At 31.9% G+C, this 23,611-nt stretch overlaps 1 protein-coding gene across 4 annotated transcripts; it reads left to right on the forward strand.

Moving 5' to 3' along the window:
- Positions 1-8,610: 8,610 nt before the first annotated feature.
- Positions 8,611-20,690, forward strand: LOC111031285. Of its 4 annotated transcripts, none has more exons than XM_022311170.1 (5): positions 8,611-9,240; positions 10,757-10,930; positions 11,096-11,242; positions 17,150-17,330; positions 17,401-20,690. In XM_022311170.1, exons 2-5 carry the CDS (start codon positions 10,757-10,759, stop codon positions 19,029-19,031), a joined length of 2,133 nt encoding a protein of 710 aa, XP_022166862.1. In that variant the 5' UTR covers positions 8,611-9,240; the 3' UTR covers positions 19,032-20,690. The 4 variants fall into 4 exon arrangements, with proteins under 4 accessions (XP_022166862.1, XP_022166876.1, XP_022166870.1 ...); XM_022311184.1 differs by lacking the exon at positions 8,611-9,240 and adding an exon at positions 9,846-9,869; XM_022311178.1 differs by lacking the exon at positions 8,611-9,240 and adding an exon at positions 9,975-10,432.
- Positions 20,691-23,611: the final 2,921 nt, after the last annotated feature.

A 23,611-nucleotide genomic window follows, 5' to 3' on the forward strand; every position in this document is an offset into this window, starting at 1 on the left:
TCCTCGTCGATAACAAAATCATCACTACTTATTATTATCAATATTATGATGTACCAAATATAAACCTTTTCTTATGTTATGAAAGTAATGTGTTAAACAAATATGTGAACATTGTTATACGTTGTTATTAGACACTATTATTGTTAGTTTTTTTTTTTGTGCGTATGAAAAGCATTAAGCTATTATACAATTATTGTATACAGATTACAAATGATTTTTTAATTTATAAATGATCATAGATAAAAAAATGTACATAAAATCAAAACCAAAATTAAGACTATAACGTCATTACTAAAAAATTTAAATCTCTGTACGCTTTGAAATTATTTTCAGTATTAATTGATACAATTTTTTTTTAATTGATATATATATATATATAAACAGTTTAATGTGCAATAATTAAGAAAAAGAGTTTTTATTTTGTTTGCTTTGAACAAATTCTGTAATTTTTATTTTATGGTTAAATTATTTATCCCACGGGTTGTGTTCATATTGAAGCAAATTGACTTAAACATGGCTTTGTAAACTAATTTTATTTTATTTTGGAATTTTAAAACTATCTAGTCCATTTTTTTTTTTAATAAAATATTTATAATAACAAAATGAAACACATGTATGATATAATATTAACAACACTACTGAATAAGAGCAAACTATTTATTATTTATTACTAATTAGATATTATTAATATTAATACATAAACAAAATAATATGAAGTGTATATTATAAATAACTAGGTATTCCATGATGTTTGTAAAATGCTTGATTGATATAATTGTATTTGTATCAACAATAAATAAAGGAATTACCAACTATAATTTGTTTAATTTAATTTTCCTTAAGGTCTTTGTGTGATTTTTATACCCAGATTAGTTGAAATCATGTCTATTAAAATGAGTAAAAACACATTGAATTGACTTTGCAACTTATGCTATTTAAATAGATTTAAATTCATCATAGGTTTATAACAATTTAATAATATAAAAATATGTAACATGAATACATACATTTTATGAATTATATTAATGCCAATTTGTGGTGAGCATTTGGGTATTCCTATATTTTTAACCAAGCCTAGATTAGATTCATTGGGCCCAAAAACACATGACTCTTGTAACTAGACTACTGTAGTCTAGTGGCTACTCTAAACCCTAAAACTTTAACCCACTTCCTCTTACTTTTAAAGATGTTTAGACTAACACTTTTACTATTGTTATAAATTTTAATTATGTTATACCATTTAAAAGTAAAATAATACATTTTTAATGTTTATTGTTATACATATATTTAAAAACCAGATACAATATTCCAATGTGACCATAGAATTGCAGGTGGTGCCTAAAAAATATGTACCTTCTCAAATTGTTTAAAATGTTTAGGCATTAATAATAGTTACATTTTTTACATGATGCATAATAATCAGAATAATAACAATTTGACACGTTTTTTTAGAAAAAGTACTTTTTATTTATTAACAAGTGTCTCTTCCCCCTCCCCCCCATGAGACTCGTAGACTCGACTTTAGGGCCCTAATCACAAGACATCAGATGGTGCCCAAGCGCACCTGACACCTCCCCGCGCAGACTAATGAACGTGACAAAAAATAATGTTTCACTAATTCTTATCTACAAAACCGATATGTATACCTACTGATTCTATTTTTTTTTAAATTGTTTTGTCTTGTACGACGTTGAACGCAACTGAAAATAATATATTATGCGGTTGGCAGTAGGTAGGCCGGGTAGGCGTAAGCAGTAACCGCGTTTAACTCTGGAGGGAAGCCAAGGCCCATGAGTTTTAGAAAAAGGTTTAAGAAATATAATATACCTACCTACATGTATGCATATAATAATAGGTGCAGTGTATAATATTATATGTGTAGAAGAGATACGTACCGACCATATATTTTATCTCGACACCAAAACTGGAAATGTTAGAATAACTTAAAAAAATCATTTATACAAAACCTACCGACCGAACTGTTACAGTGCTACACATATAATACTTATATACAGGGTGATTCACCAATCACGATCGACCCCCCCCCCCTCCCCACCCTTTGTCCTTGAATAATGAATTTATTCAAATGATGATTTTTAAACCTTTTAAATATATACTCGTAGACCATTTGTTCAAATTCTTGAATTTTTTTGTACTTTTCTTAAGAAGTGTTCGGTGGCGCTATAAACTTCCGTTTTTCAAATTAGGACTTTCTTCTTTAATTGTAAATTATTTGAGCATAATTTTTTTAAAAATGTTGATGTACCCTACTTTATTCAAAATTCGATCGAGTAGTTTCTCAGTTATTAATATGTATTTTCACTAAGGATCATTTTGAATTGTTGATAGATTAATATAAATCGCTAAAATTTTCAAACCACCAAAGCCCCCGTATTTTACAAACCCATTATTCTTAGTACACAATGTTAAATATCTCAAAAACGAATTTTGATTCTGTACGTCGACGTATTTACAACAATTATTTTGGAAATAATATGCAGTAGAAAAGAGAGGTTCTCGTTTGGAAAACACACGTTTGTATCTCCACAGGGTCCTCAGTCGCTCAATCCTCGCACAGTCGCACCTAATGGATTTGATTCGACCCACTGTCCACTGCAGAACATCACTCAATGTGATATAGCACAACTCTATCTACAGAGGTCGTGATTATAATTCATAAAAACTGAATTTCTATTCAGATTTCTAAAAGAAATTATTATTAGTAGTAGTAGGTATCTACTATCTAACGATGTCTAAAGAAGGCATAGCCACTGTGCTGCAACCCCCCCTGAACGCCGATCTGACTCAGTCCTCAAGGACACTACTCAAGTAGGTAGTATAAAAATTCTAAATAATTTGAAAATATGGTCTTGAGTATATTTAAAAATTCCAAAAATCTTATTTTGAATAACTACATAGTTGGAAGGAAAAGAGCGCACATAGTCTATCACCGTGGATACAGCGCAGGACTCTATTGGACATATATAATAAATATTGTGCATTTGTACTTGCAGGAATAAATGTTACGTATATCATACGTAAGCGGAAATCCATTTAAGTTATTGGGGGGGGGGTCTACTATTTTTCAAAAGAGCCTAAATCGCCGCGGAGCCCCTTCACGATAGCTGTTGGGCTTTTGGAAGGGGCTTGGGGGACTTTGTGGGATGGGCTTAGGCCCCTGAGCCCCCGATTTCCGCCTGTTATGTTCTTTACTCTCATAATAAGTTCCTATATAATATAAATAGGTATATATACCACAGTCCACAAGTAAGTACTATAGGCGATGCGTCTAACCGTACGACAAATTCGACAGTCGCTTCTTCGCGGTTACGACTATAATAACAAACAGTCGTTTGTGTGGAATACAAAAAGAATCACGAGACGTCCTATTAGGTATAAACATTATCGTAATAATTAACATTACATTAATATGGTCGCTCGCGTGTTCATAAATAGTGCCATGTGCGAGAGTGTAAAGTTTACCGCGTACGCAACATATGAGAGAAGAAAGTTGGAAAAATTTCCATCGCGAAATGACCTCCGACGGTTACATATCTCGTGTGCCGCCGACTCGGCAGTTCATCTACCTGCACCGCGTTCGATTATGAAATCTGAAAGTTGTTCTTCTATTGCGTCGGACTTTAATCGTAAACGTGTCCGTTACAGATTTGATATATTATTTTACCTCACGCCGTTTCGAAAAATAATAACAAGACCGTTTGGATCCGTGACCAATGATTTCCATATCACAATAACAATATTGTGAGTGTATTATTATTACGGTCCAAGATCTATAATATCATATATAATAATAGTGTATATAATTTCTGTACATCTCAGTCCGTGGTTATTATATTATATTATTATCACTGTTTTAATATCATCGCAGAACAACAGAATCACATAATAATTATGTTATTCTGTGATATTATTATTATAATGTCGCGATGGGTTAGCGAACATATTATGCTAGTCGCTAGATACCTACCCAAGCTATTAAAAAATAAAAATGTTAATTTATTAAAACCCCGCGAGTACGGAGGAGAAGACACGTGCCGTCGTGCCCGCATGCGTTCGAAACCGGTTTTTCGTATAATGAAAACTGTTAAATGGGGAAAAAAATATATTATAATTAAAACATTTTTTTTTTTTTAACGGATTACAATGTAACAGGTCCCGTCCACTCTGCATAGGCGTAGTACGATTGTACCTATGCCTACATAATACTCGTGTGCAGGCATCAAGGCATGCAGTATGCGCCTAATGCCCATATTATGTATATATTATAATATTATGGGAATGCTATGAGAATACTCGACATATTTTATCGATGTGCGTGTGTTACTGTGTAACCGTGTGGGCACACACATCTCGTATTGTTTACCGTTCGTGGTAAGTCGAACAAACATTTGGCGTGAATGTTTGACAACAACAATGTTGTTCGAACCGAATTCGCTGCAAGTACTGAAATGTCACCATCGTTATTCGAACAATTAAAAAACTCGATCGGAAATATTGAAATAATTTTGAGACGTAAAATGCTGGTGCGCTCGTCATCATTATTTTGTTTACAATTCTGACGTTGACTATATGAAAGTTAAAACGTTGGTACTAACTCGGTGGGCAGCTTTAAACTTAAAAGCTGAAAAGCTCAAAGCGAACGTCTACTCACTGCACAACATACTGGCGGAGATGGTTTATATAAGTAGTAAAAATTTGGAGCACATAAACTGCTGCCAACTGGGCACCTAGGTCAATATTGTTTTTGTTTTTAAAAATCCTATTCATCACGCAGGTACCTAATCGAGATGAAGGGTGAGGACTCCACAACGAAGATACAAAATTTTTAGTCGTATACCTAATTAGTATACGCAATTTGTTTTTCAAAATAATAGTTTTTGATTTATTTTCAAATAATACACCGAGTTTTATTCTAGGTTTATAAGTGTATGTATATATCTATTTTTTTAGTTACCTACTATTTTTTAAGCTTATATTTCCCTGCAATTTTCCGACTTAGTACCCATTAATGCACGATTAGCTATTTAGGTACATTTTGTTGTTGTCTGCAGATTAAATTATGTGGAGTTTATCAGTTATCACACGTATAGTTGTGTGTGTTAAAAAAATTACGTAGACTGAGTTTACAATAGCATTTTTTATTATCTCCTATAATTTATATTATATTGTTTTGCTGAGTTTACGTTTGCTCTAAGTAAGTCCAAACAGACAACAGTTTTATTAATATTTAGCAAGAATTTATTATACTTACTAAATATTATAATCATTGAATAAAATGGACAATGGTATACTTATAGTAAATTATATAAATCAAAATTAACTCAAAACATTGAAATATATATATTTAAAATATTTAATATAAATTGGTTAAGACATTATGGAAGTCTGCCAGTAATCACTATGCTAGTATCTAATGCTACAAAATAAGGGTTTACAGATTTTCGTAGAACATAATTAAGCAAATAAAATAAAAATGAAAAAATATTTCATAAGGTTCTATTTCTATCTCTGGTCAGGTGACACTATACTGAGGGTCTTCCTATTCGAATATTTCATAATGTCATATAAACTTTGTCATCATACTTACTGATTATTGTAAAATAGATTGTAAATATATGTTAAAAAAAAAAAAAAAAGGTTTTCGCATTAAAAAGGTTCTATTTCAAAATTAAAATTAAACCTAATTTTCCTATACCTTAGGTAAAGTTGTGATAATTGCTTACCTATAAAATTTCAATAGTCTCGACCAAAGCCGTATCTAGAAACTTTTTCGATGCCGGGGGCATGGTCCGCCCACTTAAAATATATTACATACCCAGCATTGCTCCTAAGTTCCAAGTATAACAAATCTATTCAATCACAATATTTATTATTTACCAATGATTTAATATTTTATTACCTACTGAGTATACATTTTTAGAGAATACCTACAGCTAGCTGATAAAACATGAAAACCATCGTATTATTTTTACTAGTTAGCTATAATGTCTTTGAGTTAATATTAGTTAGATTTATTACACTTTTAAAGTGTACATGTATTATTAAAAAAAATAATGTGACTATATAAGATGTATATTGTATAAATATATTAAAATTATAACGGTAATCGGAAAAAAAGTCCACGAAAAAAGTTTATAACATAAGAAATGAGGCGTGATTGAAATATTATATTGTTAATTGTATTATTATAAATCATAATAATTATTCATAGGTCCTATTATATTTATTGTTTTTATTTTTATTTTTATTTTATCTTAGACTTTTTTAACTAATTGACTTTTTCTAAGTGTGGCACCTATTTTATCAGGACATTTTTTCCGCGATTCGTGATAGCTGTGAGGTACTGAGGTATACTCAAACGAAAGTCAATAATAGTATAACTATTCAAACGAAGCACGTACCTATATATAAAAGTAATAACAACCAAATATATTTTAAACTTTTTAATTTTCAATGAATACCTTTAAGTAAAATACAATGGATCTATTCCCCGGAAGAGACGGGTCTGCAGGGGTCATCAGGGCAATGTTAAAAACCATTGGCACTAAAAATAGGGTAAAAAAATCCAGTTATTGCAAGAAAATAATAATAAATCGTCCACACATTACTCGTCAATACTAGGTGTGAAATATATATATTTTTTTAATTTAATAAAACGGACCGTAATATCTGTAACCTACACACGGCCGACAACAGTCCCCCCTCCCCTGAGATTTATTCGTCAACTCGACTATTGCAACGATAATATTTCTTTCGACTCATTTCGATTTGCCGCCGTCGAATGCGCAAGTGAATTTTAACCCGATATTATTGCAAACACACATCTGTCAGCCAGGTGTACATATATATATATATTTAAAGTTATGCAACTTGTACGCGGTATAACGAATACGAATTATACTGTTGTGCTCGAGCACACGCGTCGTATGTACGGCTCTCAGCGTTCCATATCATAATGTGAAGCGAAAACAAATACAGTAGTTAGGTATATTATATAGGTACAGGAAATATAATTTGACACCACGCGAAAATACATTATGCACGTGCGTGATGTGTACCTAACACTGTATATGCAGCAAAAATGGCCGCTGGGTACAAAAAACGGATTTTTTCGTACGACGGAAATCCAACGCGTGTACACCTACGATATTATGCTCTGTGGACAATACTATTATTTTGTACAGCGGTGTGATCAGGGCTACCCGGTTTAGGTCATGGCGTTGGTCAACGTTTTGTGTTGACGAACAGTTGAAAACGTCAAACACGAAAATGTTGTTCAAAAGTATATAATATTATGTCATTTACTACTTTTCTGCAAACATTTATAGTTTTTATATTAATTTATGTAGAGCAAAAAACCAACTAATAACAACCGCCTACCTATTGTTGAGCAATGTCCAAAATTTAAGTACACCCAATAACTTATTATATTATACTTCTCTTGGCATATTCGGCCGTCTGTGTAGCACTGTAGCCTAACCGGAGGGGAAAACTCCGATCAAAAATCCATGTATAATACTATATATATGTACTAGCCCAAGTAAGCAAGTACCACGGATGTACAGATGAAAAACAATAGGTCAACGAGAGGGGGGGGGGGCATTCATCGCCACGAACCCCACTCTACAGTCACCACTAACACGATTACGCCACTGTCGCCTAATAATAATAATAGGCATAATACAAACAAAACCGAGAGAATGAAACAATTAACCGTCGGAAGAGCCGAGTACATGTTACATTATTGATATGTATACGAAGATAAGGTATTTATATACATATATATATATATATATATGTATACAGCGGTCGGAAATCGAACCGGATTAATGAGCATTGGCGGCGGTGGCGACCTCGACGTTAACCTATATACATTTCTGTATACGATAATATTGTTATTGTACACACGCGCGGCCGGGCGCATAATAATAATATTATTATCAACAATATATTATTTGTACACAAATCGTCCGTGTATTTATATATACGTATCGTGGAAAACGGTACTCCGGTCACCGGGGCCGAGCACGGTAATTATGGGGCCGACGGATCACCGGGCCGCGGTGCGGTCGGCGACACTGCGCCCGACGCGCGCGCGCACAACGTCCTCAGCCGCGGCCGGAGTCGAGCCAGCCATGTCGCACGGTCGCCGGGACGTAGGTGAGCGGTAACGGATCGTACGCGTTTGGACAAAGGAAATAGGAATAGTAACGATCGGGTTGTGCTGGGGGCCCCTTACCGTCCGATCGAGCAGCGGTCGTGACGTCACGCCGACTGCCCGGGTTGGCGTACCTCCGGTCCCGCGACCGCCGCGTCCCACTCAACCGATGAGGTACACGCGCACAATCACGATTTATTCCCAAACATTTACATTATTATTATTATTACTATTATTATTGTTATTATTACACACTGTCAGCGTACTCAGTGGCACAATAATATTATTTTGACTTTTTACGCACACACACACACACACACACACACACACACACACACACACACACACACTTCAACAAATAAAAATATTACTATTATTATTGTTATTATTACACACTGTCAGCGTACTCAGTGGCACAATAATATTATTTTGACTTTTTACGCACACACACACACACACACACACACACACACACACACACACTTCAACAGTCAAACAAATAAAATTAGTTTTCCGTCGGTCGATATACGCACGGTTTACCGCCTATTACAGGTGTGAACGAGACGACGACGACCGACAACTCTGCGTCCGCCGTCGTGGGTGCATAATCCGTTCGGCGGCCGTCCCGCGGGATAGCGAGCGATCGACGACGACGACAGCGGAAACGACAAAGCTCGTCGTTATCGTGGCGGCGGTGATTCGATCTTGTGACGACCAAAGAAGTCTAGGCGGTCCGGACGACAGCGGGAGCAGAATCTGTGACTGCGACGAGGACGACGACGACGACGAGATCGCCGCCGGAGTAATCGTCGTCCGGTCGGGTCGGTTGTTATGATGTCCGTGCGACCGTCGTCGTCGTCGTCGTCGTCGCCTTGTGCCGAGTCGCAGTCCCGGCGGTGTCGCCGTCAGTCTCGTCATTGCGGCCGTCCGTCGTAGTTGTCCCAGTTCGTCGAGTCCGAGTCCGAGGCGCCTTTGCCGCTGGGCGGGGAGACCGCGATGCCCATATAGCCCCGTGACCTATGCCGCCTGCAGTGTTGTTGTAGTGTCGTTGCGCCGCAAAGGTAAGAAGAACCGAAGACCTAGCTGGTAGGGGGGTACCTTTTCCGGCCTCCGCCTCGTCTTTTTCACTTTGGCGGTGTTGCGGGGCTTTTAAATTCTTGAAAGTGTGTCGGAAAAGGTGGACGAACGGGTTCGAACTGTGTTCTGACGGTGATTTTTGTTTTTTGGCGGCTTCCCGGATCGACGTTGTGGCGTTGTCACGTGAAAAACAGCCTTGGCGGCCGTCTATCAGACCTCGCGGTTCGTCATATGTTTTCCCGCAGCTGCGATTTTCCCCCCCGCACGGGTTGCTGTCGCGAACACCATGCGTTGGTTTTTTTTTCGAGGGGGGACCCCCCACGCTGTCCTTTTTTTTGGACCCGAATGTCCCTAGTATCGGCACGCCGAGTCGCCAAGATGATCGCTGACAAGTCTTCCGATCCCATCCATCGGCCCCGGCCGTTTGCCAACGAAAATGTAGTCGATGGTTCTCCTACCATTGTGCCCCGAACTTAAGATTTCGTCTTCCCTGCGATGATTTCAGGTTTCACGAGCGAATGTGATGGCATGTGGTTGTTTGTTTACGTTTACGTTTGCACAGCGAACCGCCTGCCAGTCAAATTTGTACTGGATTTGAAACGATACGCAATCGGTAACGATAACGTCTTGGACACTTGAAAAAACGATAGTGTTGGGTGTGTTGGGTTCCATTTGTTTCGTACAACGTTGTAAGGTTAAAGTTCTAGCGTCAATCAGCACAACGCCATAACGCTGATAATAATTGTTAATTAATTACGATTTGTGTTTACACAGTCAAAGGTATAATATACATATTATTATGTACTAACGTTTTTGTCTTGTCATTTGTCATTTAAATCAAATGCAGCAGAATTAATTGGCGACAACCATATTCCAATATTCTGTTGAGCACCAGCCGTCAATCACTTAGTGGTAAAGCTGTAGTGCTTACTGCTAGTGCATTATTTACTGCTCGGTAGAGAAAGTGTTCATAGTTTTGATATATTTTCCAAGTTTATATTGTGCCTATCATTGTGATACCCAATACCCAGTTAGTGGTTACTTGTTCTACTGCATAATATACAGTTTTCTGATATAAACATTATAAACTTGATTACCTAGTGATTAGTTTTGTTGTAACTTTTAGCATGCAAGTATGCAATAATTGTAAGACAATTTGTTAGCAGCATTGGATAGGTAGGTGGTATTTGATTGTTTTAATAGTTATACCATTTCAGGCATTTATGGTTATGTCATTAAGACCATTTTCAATGTGTAATGACACTTCATGTTTTGCCATGGAGTGACATGTGTAATGTGTTTTCTAAATAATTATTGATGCAAACGCAAATGACAAAGATAAAATAATTAGTAGTTTTTTTATGTCGAGTATTAATTTTTTTTTGTTTAGATACAGTTATTATTTACTAGGCTATCAACTCTTATCAGTAAGATGATTGCATTGCCCATTTCATTTTTTTTCTCTATTGTGATGTAGTAATGGTTGTTTTAAATCTTTAGATGGGGAATCCAACACGTTTTATGGTTTCATGGGATGATCATTCTACGCATTTAGTCGCACGTCTGGGATATCTTTTGGAACGTCAACAGTTGGTTGATGTCACTTTGATGTGTAATACACACAGTCTTAAAGTACATAGATCAGTTCTCGCAGCTTGCAGCCCATACTTTGAGGTAATATTACTATTATTTACATTATACTTGAATCTATATTATAAATATTATAAACATTTTGAAGCTTGATGATAGTTATGATCATTTCATGTTATTAATTCTTAGATTGAATACATTAGGTATACATAATTATGTTTACTACAATAATATTGCTTTTAATTTCAGCGTGAATTGGGTAATCATCCCATGATTGTTCTCAAAGATATGAAATTTAGTGTACTCAAATCATTAATTGAGTTCATGTATTGTGGAGAAACAAATGTTACAGAAGATAATTTACATGCTCTTGTGGAAGCAGCCAAATTTTTTGAGGTAATTAATTAATCAGTTTATAAATAATTAATACATTTATTCTGTTATTTATAATACAGTTAAAATAAACATCTATCATGAAAAAAACTTATCATTACTCTTTGGGTTGAATTAATATTCTTAAAAAAATTGTACAATATTGTTGTAGGTATTCAATAAAAAGTTTTAGGTCTTAGTAGATATAATAGTACCTATATATTTTTTAACAAATAAAATATTGTATGAAAAATGTTTAAATAATGATTAGTAGGAATTATGATTAGAATTTTGGTAAAATAAATCTACAATTAACTGATAACTATTTTACGATGTTTATAATATTGTTTGTTTGTTTTTGAGGAAAGGAAAATAATTGCAAGTGTTACTTAATATTTTTTTATAATATATATGTACAAATGCTTCTATTGATTTTACACACATCACATTTTAATTATATTAATTGCTCATCAAAAACTTATTGTTTTATTCTATTTTATAAATTTTAAGTACCAAACAATGTATTAAAAGTTATTCACATAATACATAACATCAGTTATTAATTATTATGCATTAAATTAATATTTTATTGCATTATGTAGGTAATAATTTTTGAATAAATTATAATAATAGCTGTATTAAGTTTTTTTTTTATCATACTTGCTTAGATGCACTGAATGTTTAATTTTTGATGTCCGTTGAAGCTTTAGAAAATTATATTTTACTTTCTAAATCAGATTGATATACATAATCGTATGAATACATTTAATCTAATGTATCAGGATTATTTCTATGCTGTTCTTATTAATTGGTTTGGCAAATCTAGATACCCAGAACTGCAAGAACAATTTATCATTACTGTAACGTCAATTAAGGCAGCAAAGGTGTGACAAAATGGTATGTGTAGCTCATGTGTGAAAGCAATTTCAGTCTTGTCCAAAAAAACTTACTTCCCGCCCTTGCTTTACATACTATTTGCATACATAAATATTGCTATTCTATATTATAGTATTTTTTATGTAATTTTTCTCAAATAAAAATGTTAGTTTGATTTAATTAAAAATTAAAAATTAATTTTATGCACACAAATATCTTTTATACGTACATGGTTCATTTATAATTTTTTTATTCATATTTGTAGATGTAGTAAAAACGAACAGTTCATATGTTAAACATATTATTTTTGGGCTATCTAGTTTTTACAATTGATAAGGTGATAATTTGTCATTCATTTTTTAAATTTTGAAAAGGTACTTCATTTTTATGCAAATTATTGAATGAGTAAGAAATTCTTAATCAAAGAAAGTAATATTAAACTTTCTTTGCAATTATTAATTAAAAAAAAAAAATACTTTATGGTGTTGAATAATATATTTTTATTTGACTTATACAATCTGTACAATATTTAGTATAATAAACATAATAGATGGTTAGAAGAAGAAAAAATATAATTGAGGGACTTGAGTCTTATTATGGAGGGTTATTCAAAGAGTAAGTCGTGGCACCATTTCCTTTTAAGTCTTTTTGGAGGATTTCCAGGCATTGGGTTGGAAAGATTTTTTGCAAGAATGTTTGGATGTTCGTGAAGTGATTTGTGGTAGCATTTATAGAACTTAGAAGTCTAATACTGTTAGTAGTTTTAAGTCATTGTGTAGGGTGTGGTTTGAGACAAAGAAAGGTGCGCTTGTAATTAAACAGAGTTTTATTTTGGACAACTTGTAATGTACTTAATGTTGAATTTTTGGTGCTGCACCCCAAATCTGGACGCCATAAGTCCAAATATGTTTTAGTAGGCTTTTTAAAGCATTAGCTTAGTACCGATTGAGAGTTTGGATTTAGAGTTTAAGGAGTAGTTAAGGAAACGAAGGCGAGAGTTAAGCTTAATTTTGGTGGTGTGGATATGGTGATTCCACATTAATCTTTTGTTGAAGTTAACACCAAGGTATTTTGTGGTAAGTGAGGTGGGAATTTGGATGTTGTTGAAAGTGATTTGAGGACATAGGCCTTTCAAGTATGAAAGTTATGTGGTAGGATTTAGATTCGTTAATCATTACTTACCAGTTCTTACACCAGGTTTCAATTAGAATGACGTGGGATTGGAGCATGTTTGAAGCTGTGAGTATAATATACATATAATGTTCATTTCCTAGGAATAAAATGATAAGTATTCATTTTAAACTGTCTAAAAATAAAATAACAAAAAAATGTATTTGTTTAATTTTGGTGATTTTATCAATTCATTTTTTTTTTTACAAATTTTGTATTATACAATATATTTCATATATACTTCCCTAATTTTTATCTATATTTTTGTTGTTTGATAAAGTGTTGTATAAATTAGTTTCCTTAATTTGTCCACTGTTACTGCAATCACATTTATAGTTCTTAGAACTGGATAAAAATTTAGTGTAAAATACATATTGCTTAATTTAGATTTTGTTTAACTTTGTTTAACATGGACATAAACTTCTATCTAATTTATCCCGAATAAGAGGATCTTGTAGTATTTTAAAATTAGTCTGGTATAATGGTTATGTCTAGAAAACAAGTTCCGTTTGGCAATAAAAATAAGTAAAATGTATGTTTAAAGAAAAATTGTCGTTTTAACTTGTTAGGAAAGTACACAACCATTTTAAAAATAGTGAGTGTCACATATGTCATATCGCCATTTGTTAAGATATTAATAATGGAAAAAATAAAAATTGAAAATATACCTGATCATTCTTTGATGAAGTAACACCAACACTATTGCCCTGTTATATTAAGTCTGAATAATGGTAAAAACTATGTTCAAAAAATAATATACCTAATATTTATTCTTTTATATTTCAATAAATATATTTTTGAAATATATATTTTAGCTGTTTTTATTGTCAAATAAAACTTATTTTTTGTACACACTTCATATACTATTTAGTTATAAAATAGCCAAGTATATTTAATTAAATATTAATATAACATTGTTTTTATATAATGCAATATGTATTTTGATTTAATTTACTGCTTATCAATAAGTGTCAATAGAAATAAAGTTCTACTTGAAAGTTCTTATCAAAAGATTGGATTTCTAGAATATAGTTCAGTTAAAAACAAAATAACAATTTTTTTTTTGGTATTTAAAGTTTTGTGTGTTCAAGCAATGCAACATCTATTAATATGAAGTTTATTTATTCAGATAGAAATAAAATAAATTTTCATAAATCCCAAATGAAACAAAAATTTTTCGTGTTTAGATAGGTATTTTAGTGTATAATAATATAATGAGTCATATACTTTTAGTTTTGGTGCAAAAAAGGCACGATTAACTGATTAGTTATCAATTTATATGTTTTTTACCTTTATGAATGACAACCATACTTATGAAATAAATAAATGAATACATAATAATGAATATTTTTAACTCGATTTTTAAGTAGATAGCAAATTCAATTTTTTTTTATTAAAATGCTGCATATGTTTATCTTTTTATTATTGGACCTTTCATCTTTTTAATTCATTAGGTTAATGAGACTTAAATACTTTGGTCCCAAAGTGAGTCCAATAAGTGGTATCTACTATTTATTAGTTTTAAATTATAGATAGAATCCTTATAAACATAAATCATTGGTTAACCATAGAGTCCAGTTGCAGCTTATAATATTAATATTGTCGGCACTTAAAATACTACTACTATACAAATTACTCCAAGAGTTATTTAATTTATAATAGTTATTGATTAATTTATACTAAACTTAATACTATGCTAGTTGTAAAACCGAGAATGTTACATGTATAAAAACTATTCTCATCTGCTATGTTTTAATGTGCACATAGTCTAAAAATGTATGAATTGCATATTTTACATTATAAAATATCAATGCATTTGTTTATATTTACTCAGATTTGCATTTGTTAGTTGAGAAATTTAAGTTATAAAATTAGTTGTAAAATCTATAACTGATAGTGAAACAAATTTAAATAAATCTTAGTATTACAATCATATGAAATAAATAAGTAGTATATTAAATAGTTTCAGAAGTAAAAAGTAGTTTCGAAGAAAATATTAATTTAAACAAATTAGTTTTGAAGAAATGCAATTATTAATGTCGTATTTATATTAAATACTTCATCACTCATACAGTTGATTTTGGGAACTTAAAATTTAAAAGGAAATGAATAGTTTGAATTATTGATAATTATTAATTTCAAAACACTTGAAAAATAGAAGTTGGAAGGGGATTTTTATCTAAGTGTTTAGAATTTTAAGTTATGAAGGGTCATTTGATCAAGATGTTACTATATATTAAAATAAACATTTATAAGTATACATCAAAATATCACTTTTGCACAACCTTAAGTTTGTAAGTAACCAACTGCTCAATTAATTATAACTGTAAATGTTTATTTTTATAGTATTGTTATAGTTGGAAAATTCAATAAATAATTAATCTACAAATATTAAGTTAAGTTAAGTTAATTAAAATTTAAAAAAATGTTTTGAGCATAATGAAAACTTAAATTTTTTTTATCATCTTAATTGACTTATTGAATTAGTTTACTCAGTAAATAATATAATGTTTTATCTGATAAATTAGATATTTCTATGTTTATGTCAGGTTGTATGAAAAATTGATTAATTTAATGCTTCAATAAAACTTAATGGACTAATCATAGGCTACTAAATCATGTTTAAGAGACCATTAGCTCACTATTGATTCATTTAATGTTAAGTGATTGTTCATGCAACCCGCCAAATAGGGTTTTATTATTTTGCTAAATTTAATTACTTTTTTAAGTGATGAAGTTTTTTAGTAATATTTCTCTACATTTGTATATTCAGCTAGTTATAGTTGTGAATTACGACTTCAACAGTTCTTAATTGGTTTTAATTAGTATATACTTAGATGATTAATCCTCTTTCAGGGTGTAAAATTTGCATAGTTGAATTGAAACAATTATAAAGCAGCAGTCACACAATGATAGAAAACGCTATAGTTGTTGTCGTGAAAGAACTATCATGCGTGTATGATAGTGTGAGAGTGAATAAGTAAATAGTGTGATGGTAACTATCGTGTAGTTTGTACAGTGGCAGTTAGCTGTTGCGAATTTGTGATAGCAACTATCGCCATTTACTATCATTGTGTGACTGCGGCTTAAAGGACAAGAAGTAAATAATAGTTTTTACATAGTTTTGGTTTCATTAAAATCCCTAATCAAAATTGGTTAACTTGAAATTTTTTGTTAATAATTTGAAAACGCCAACTTTTCCCGGTCTCTACAATTTCTTATCATTGCATTATCTTTGGATGATTCAAACTTTTTGGCCAGTTCCTTCAAATTTGAGTTAACGAAGTCTGGCTGTAGTATAATTTAAAATTTCTTAGGAAGGTGTTTACACATCATTGGTTTTTTCTGTCTCATCCATGCATAACTGTATAATAGCAAATTTGGCTCCAGTGGAGCCAATCTTGTGATGGCTTAATGTTTAATATTATAGACTTATATCTGTGTTTGAACGTTGGATTTTTTACAAAAATTCAATTTTCGGTGATATATTTTTAAATTGTAATACTATACATATTTATAACTTACTATAGAATTAAAATAATGTAAAAAGCCTATAAGCACAGATAATGTTTTTAGATTTAGGTTTGATAATAAGTATATTCATTTAAATATTAAAGCTTATAACACAATATTGGATCTGCTAAGCTCAAAAATGCTATATTACACAGGGGTCAGAGAGAAAACAAATAGTGGGCTAACATCCTCTTCTTAGATGTGAGGTATAAATTCTTAATAATTTTAGATACAGTATCAATGGATGCTCATGTTGTCACGTTTAGTTAAATGCAATCATATTAATTGTGTTGTTTGTGTATATGGATTGTAAATTTTATTTTTATAATAATAAAAAAGTTGTTGAAAAAAAAAATTACTTGTCTTTTTCAGGTTAAAGGTTTATCTTCGCTAGCTCATGAAAGCTTACAAGATTCTAAGTCTATAAAACCACCTTCTCTTGTTTGTACTACAGCAGCTCAAACTCGAATTTGTCAAGTTTCGTCTTCACCAATTCCAGTTTCAACTATTGCTACTAAAGTTACAGAAAACGGGAATTACCCTTCGTCCGTTTGTAAGTATTTCTGAACTACAATAGGTAATATGGATGAAATTAGGTAATTTATCGGTAATTATTTTTTTAGCTGTTATTGCACGTCTTGGCCAAAATAATAATACCAACGAAAGGCGGCCTTGTGCTGGTAGGGGTCGACCTAAAGCTCATCTTCAGAGCCCATGTTGTGAACCATTGGTAAGCAAACCGGCTCCTATTACTCCACCACAGACAGAATCAGCCCAAATACTACTGTCACTTGCAGGATCTAACCAATCATACATATCGCCTTCAAAACACAGAACCAATGATAGTAGTATGGCGACTGTGAATCATGAATTTCCCATGAGTAACGGTCTAGATAATAACAATCCCAAGTTCAGTGATGACTTAGACCTAAAGTATAAGCGTAGTAGGAAAAGGCCTGCAGATTCGGTGGATGAAAATAGATATGATGTTAAAAAGTCAATGCCTAATGACATGAAGACAGATGAAGATGTCAATCGATCACCATTATTAGCTAGCTTACTAACCAAAAATGATAAATCTGATGATAAACTTAAAGTATCAAAAGCACAAGAAATACAAACTCAGAGCTCTGAAAGATATATAAATGCATTAAAAGGAGCCGGTCTTCCAACAGATATTCCAATATTAATTGAGAATGGTGATGGTAACTACATCACATTAACTGAAAATGTGTATGATATATTAGCTAAAGAAGATGCTCTTCATTTCCAACTTACTGACAATATGAACCTTGCTAATCTCAAACAACCAGAAGATATGGTTAGTAACATGCAGGATGTAGCACAGTCTAATATACCAATTATAGACACCAATGTAGAAGATCCAATATTGAGGAATATTAAAAGTCATATGCCACCAGATAATCCAGACGATGTTGTTCTGTATAAAGTGGCTGATGATGGAAACATAGAAAAGTATGTTTTGACCACAGAAGACATAAAAGCATTCAAAGAGTCTATGGATTCAAATCCTGAAAGGAAAAAAGATTCACCACGACTAAGTGTTTCTGAAATAAATGTGCCGATTGAAAACAAATCCTTGCCATTAATAACTAAAATTTTAGACTGCGGTAATGAAAAGTTTTCAGATGCTCTATTAGGCAGACTACCCCTCAGAAAAAGAGGAACATTCAAATTAAATAGCACCAGTTCTGATACTGATATATTGCAACAAATGAACAATGTTTGTACTCAGTCTGTTGGTACTGTAGATACTGACGTCGAGTATGTTGTTGTAGGAGAAGACAGTGTACAAATGGACATAATGGGTTCTACTAGTATTAGCAATAAAAATGATTCATTAAAAACCAGCACTACTCTAAAAATTGAAGATGTGGCAGAAGAGGAAATGAGTGTTCTAGAAGCAATGATGAACAATACTATTGAATTCTCTACTGAAGGTGACTATCAGATGCACAGTAGTGAAGAGGTTTTCTCAAATGATCAAAACGACAATGAGAAAATGATACTGTCTAATGTCCTCATGTGCACGGGTGCAGAAAATTCCAATTCTCACGTCGGCCTTGACCACTTTGCATTCAAAACCGAGGATGTGGATGGCCGTAATGGTGACTGTAATCAACAGAAAAAATCCAAAATGTATGTAGACTTGGATATGACGGGAAATGATTTTATATCAGAACCTGTCACTGAGGAGGTAGTACTCTCCAATGAATTAAATCCGAGCTCATGAATTTATTTATATAGGGATAACTTCCTAGTTATACTTTGAATATAGAATTGTGTATATTTTGTAAAAATTGGGCTGTACAATATTACTCCAAACTTGATATCCGTCATTAAACTTGTTGGTGAAAATCTACGCATGCCTATGTATATACTATACATAATCTTATATGTATATAATATATAAATATATACATATTTGTGTATATACCATTAATATATATTTCCTTATAGTTCTGACTTATGTACTAGTTTATTTGTTTTGTTTAGTTTTAACATTAAAAAAAATGTATTATTCTCTAATTCGGTGGTATTTAAATATGTGAACGAATAGAAACAAATATTGCTTAACTTGGCTCTTTGAAAATAGAATGAGTGTTTAATTTGAATTTTTAAACAAAAATTGGTATTATTTTATAATTTTTAGAATTATTGTTATGCTTTGGTTGGTATTCACAATTGTTTAAAAAAAATGTGTTCACCCTGTGCCATTTGTTAAGCCGTCAATTATGAAAGTTCACATGTTTTCAGCTTCATAAATGAACAAACAATTAAAATCCGAAATAAAGATCATGTGTTTATATGGTTTTATTATACATTTTGTTTCAATTTTAATTACATTTTAACTTTTGTTTCTAACCATTATTTTCTGTACAAATAATATACAACAATAATTATTATATATTATTATTGCCTTAAATTTTTTAATTATCGAAATAATTTATTTTGATTAAAATTTGTGTTAAACTGTTAAAAATGATATTGATTAGCGTTGTACTATTTTCGTTTTTTCTTGCATTGTGTATACTAGTTTATTATTATTGTGTGTTTACATAAGCTTTTTTTTTTTCGTTTATCGAGTACACTGGCCGTCCGCCTCAGCGGCATATCATAAATGGCACCACACTATTTGACAATAATTTAACGTTTTCCATCGTTGTCCCTAGTAGAATAGAAGGATTATATTTGCAGTATATTGTAGAGCAGTGGTTTTCAACCTTTTACGAATCGTGACTCGCATTCCTTTCAAAAAGTTAATAATCAAACATAAAAAGATTTTCTACATTTTATGTACAGTATTTGTACCTATAAGTACTTAAATAATACTTAATTCTTAGATGTTAATGTTTTCTTTGGTAATAATTACAACTTAAATGAAAAATATTTTTAAATGCGAGATCATTATACGAAATACCGTGGTTTTGTTAATTATTTTTTTTTGCGAATTCCGGGTTGGAAACCATTGCTATAGAGTATGAGAGTGTACTCATCGGACAAAATCCTCCATTTTCCCCTGAATGAATAATCCTCGTGATAAATATTCAGGCTGAGCCCGACTACATTTCGTACTGACAAACATGAGTGACGATGTTATTTAATTTGCTTTTTAGTACTTTTTTTGCGCCTTTGCATATCTAATGCACCGTTTGTATATACTCAATAATAATCGTATCCGCGTCTTTTCATAATTTAATAATTGTGTTTAGGTTACTGTATTGTTCACTGCATCAGCAATCACATATATAACTACTTAAGTGAAATGATCTCAATATGTTGTTTGAATAGTCTGCTCAACTAACCAAAAAGAAAAAAAACCGTAAGACATCTTATTTCTTTGTAATATCATCCCCCCTCCGACGCTGTGTAGTTTTCGACTGCGGCCACGGAAAAATACCACCCTGAAGGCCATACACACATTTTACCATAACCCCCAATCGAGAATTATTATTATCGTTTGCACTCGACGTAAACGACGTGGTTACAATAATATAATATGTGAATCAAAAACGTACTTATACAGTTTGGGGGGGGGGGGTGCTTATGTCTACATTATATTATACATATAGTTTGTGGTTGGGCATATTATAGTTGACCTACATTATATGTACCTATGTTAAATACGCGTGTCTGGACCGAAGGTGATATATCATCAGTACAAACGATAAAGCTCAAATAAGTTAACATATAGATACCTATAAAGTTTGACGTCAGGACAAGATGTATTATTGTTTATTATTTATACATATAGATACCTATATTTGAAAAATTACATACCATTTTCTTTGACAGCCGTACAATTCTTATTATTATTTATTATTTATTATTAATTATTATACATGCTAATCAAACGAATCGTGTCAAATAAATTTGGTGATCGATTTTTATTTTGTGTAAGGTGTAGGTACTATTTTTGACGATCGTTGTTGTAGTATGAATAAATAATGCGTTTATATTATGTGAATAATTACCTATTATTCTAATGTATATATTTGATATGCAGTTTTTGTTTTTAACACGCCCATAGGCTATAACATTAAATAAGATATAAATATTGTACCTATTTGTACCTGTAAAATATTATTACAATGTAAATCGTGTGTTCACGCTGTACATATTATATTATATTTAAATATAAATAAATATATATATATATTAGTTGTTATATTAAAAAAAATATATATTATATTATATGAACATGTATGTGAAAAAACTTTTTTGTTTGTTTTATTTATTTTTATTTTCTTTTACGTCGTCCTATCAAATTATAACTAGTTTTCGACAACATTTATTTCGCTTTATATTCTAAGATGAGCAATTTCAGAACGATATGTTTTTTTATTTTTGGCTGTCATCTCTCACTAGTGATGAATCATCGCTTTTTGGAAGAAGAAAAAATGTTTACACTTCAATATCTTTCTGTGAAAAGTGGATTTAGTTGTGACCTTGTGGCCTTGTAGGGGTTAGAGACAAATTCAATGTAGGTGCCTATATATTAGGCCTACCTACGTACTTTTCTTCTTAATATTGGGGAAATTAGAATTCAACACATTATTACAATAACATATAATATTATTACTGTGACTTACTTAATGACGAGATACACTTGACATCTACTGTACGTCTGTACTTACAGCAGAGTGGTTACCTAATTTCCCCATTTTTACATTTTAATTCAGAAATAAAAAAATGTGGAAACTCAATTCTTTTGCCGAGTGTTGAGTGTTCTCTCAACTCGGTCTTGAGAAATAAAATAATACATAAGACGTTCGGGGGTTTTCGAGGTTATGTATACAAGAACTGAGAAAATTATGACGACATCGTACAATTTGTAAAAAATGTAAAAACCTCACCTACCTGTTTTTTTGGATACCTATCTTTTCGGTTGAACTATGTACCTATCTTCATATGATGGGAATATGAATCCAGCCATGCAGGACGAAAGTACACGACGTTTACTGCTTGTAGGACTCGGTACCTACTTCTGGATAACTTTATTACGATAGGTTAGTACATACTCCTGACGAAAGGATGCCATTGTCCAGCTGACCCAAGGACTTCGGGGAATGTAGTTGAAGGGATTCCGGATTTGCGATTCAGGGCAAACTCTTTTTTCAACGGAAATTCCTATTTTTTTTTCTATCATCATTCATCAGTGATCCAAATGTTTATATTAGCATTCAGCATTCTCTACGCATAATAACATTGTCAAAATATTTTGACTTTTTTAACTAAAGGTACATTGACATTTCCGATTTTTTTTTAATAAAAATAACCTGAAAATGTATTACTAGGTTGATTTCGCATTAGTGGTTCATATTGCAATTAAAAAATATCGAAAATACAGAGCGGAGTGATTTTTTTAATAAGCAATAACAATCATTTAAATTTTATAATATTAATAAATAATAACAATAATTAATAATTATAACCTTTATATAACGACAGTTATAATGTGCTGTGGTAAATGTGCCCAATGTTCGCATTTAGTTCAAATAAATAAACAAATAATTTAATACCTACCGATTGGTAAAATGAAAAAAAAGCTATTTAATTTTTTTAAGACTAAAATTCGTTGAGCCACAGCATTACTGTTGAAGATATCAAATAGGTGTAGGCACACCTACAATTAGGAATCATTAGAAAGCAATATCAGTATAAGGAAAACGAGCGGGATAAATATTATTGAAGTACTAGATTATAAATGTACATATACCTACCTACTTATGTTCAACTTTCATTAGAATACTATTATTGTTATATAATATACACAAAGTATAATATTTCAGAAACGACTACGAATTTCGATTTTGATTGACCAAAATGTTCAAAAAAGTCGTCTGTTTAACATTTTATACGAATAAGAGGAACGCATCGACGGAAATAACACGCCAACTATTTTCACGGCCGATTTCTCGCCGTCCGGACAAATTAAACGCCAGCCCTCGTCCCATAGTTTCTCTCCGGGGCCGTCTACGTCAGTTTTAATTTATCGGTGGGCGCCGGGAAATCCATAAATTTCCTCCCCCGAGTCGAGTCAAAACTATATATATATATATATACACACGAAATGCGCCAGAAGTCTCTTTATGTATACCTATTTATATATTATACTCGCAGTATATATCAGTTGTTTTTTTTCCACATCGTATCGTATTTTTGAATTTTCCGAAAAAGAAAATACGTGCCTACATGATACTATCATATTAATTATACCACTCGCCCGACCAGGAATGCGGTGGGTATCGGCGAACGGCGTTCGAAATGTCACGTTTTTTTTTTTGGGGCCATTTTTCACGTATTTTAAAA

The sequence above is a fragment of the Myzus persicae genome, unplaced genomic scaffold (genome assembly GCF_001856785.1).
Source record: "Myzus persicae strain clone G006 unplaced genomic scaffold, MPER_G0061.0, whole genome shotgun sequence".
Lineage (NCBI taxonomy): Eukaryota > Metazoa > Arthropoda > Insecta > Hemiptera > Aphididae > Myzus > Myzus persicae.

Excerpts from the sequence above, each read along its gene's own strand:
- LOC111031285 (XM_022311163.1), top strand. The coding sequence starts at position 10,618 with ATGTCGAGTATTAATTTTTTTTTGTTTAGATACAGTTATTATTTACTA. Across the intron at positions 10,931-11,095 it reads CTTGCAGCCCATACTTTGAG|CGTGAATTGGGTAATCATCC; the intron begins GTAATATTACTA and ends TTTTAATTTCAG. Across the intron at positions 17,331-17,400 it reads GAATTACCCTTCGTCCGTTT|CTGTTATTGCACGTCTTGGC; the intron begins GTAAGTATTTCT and ends TTATTTTTTTAG.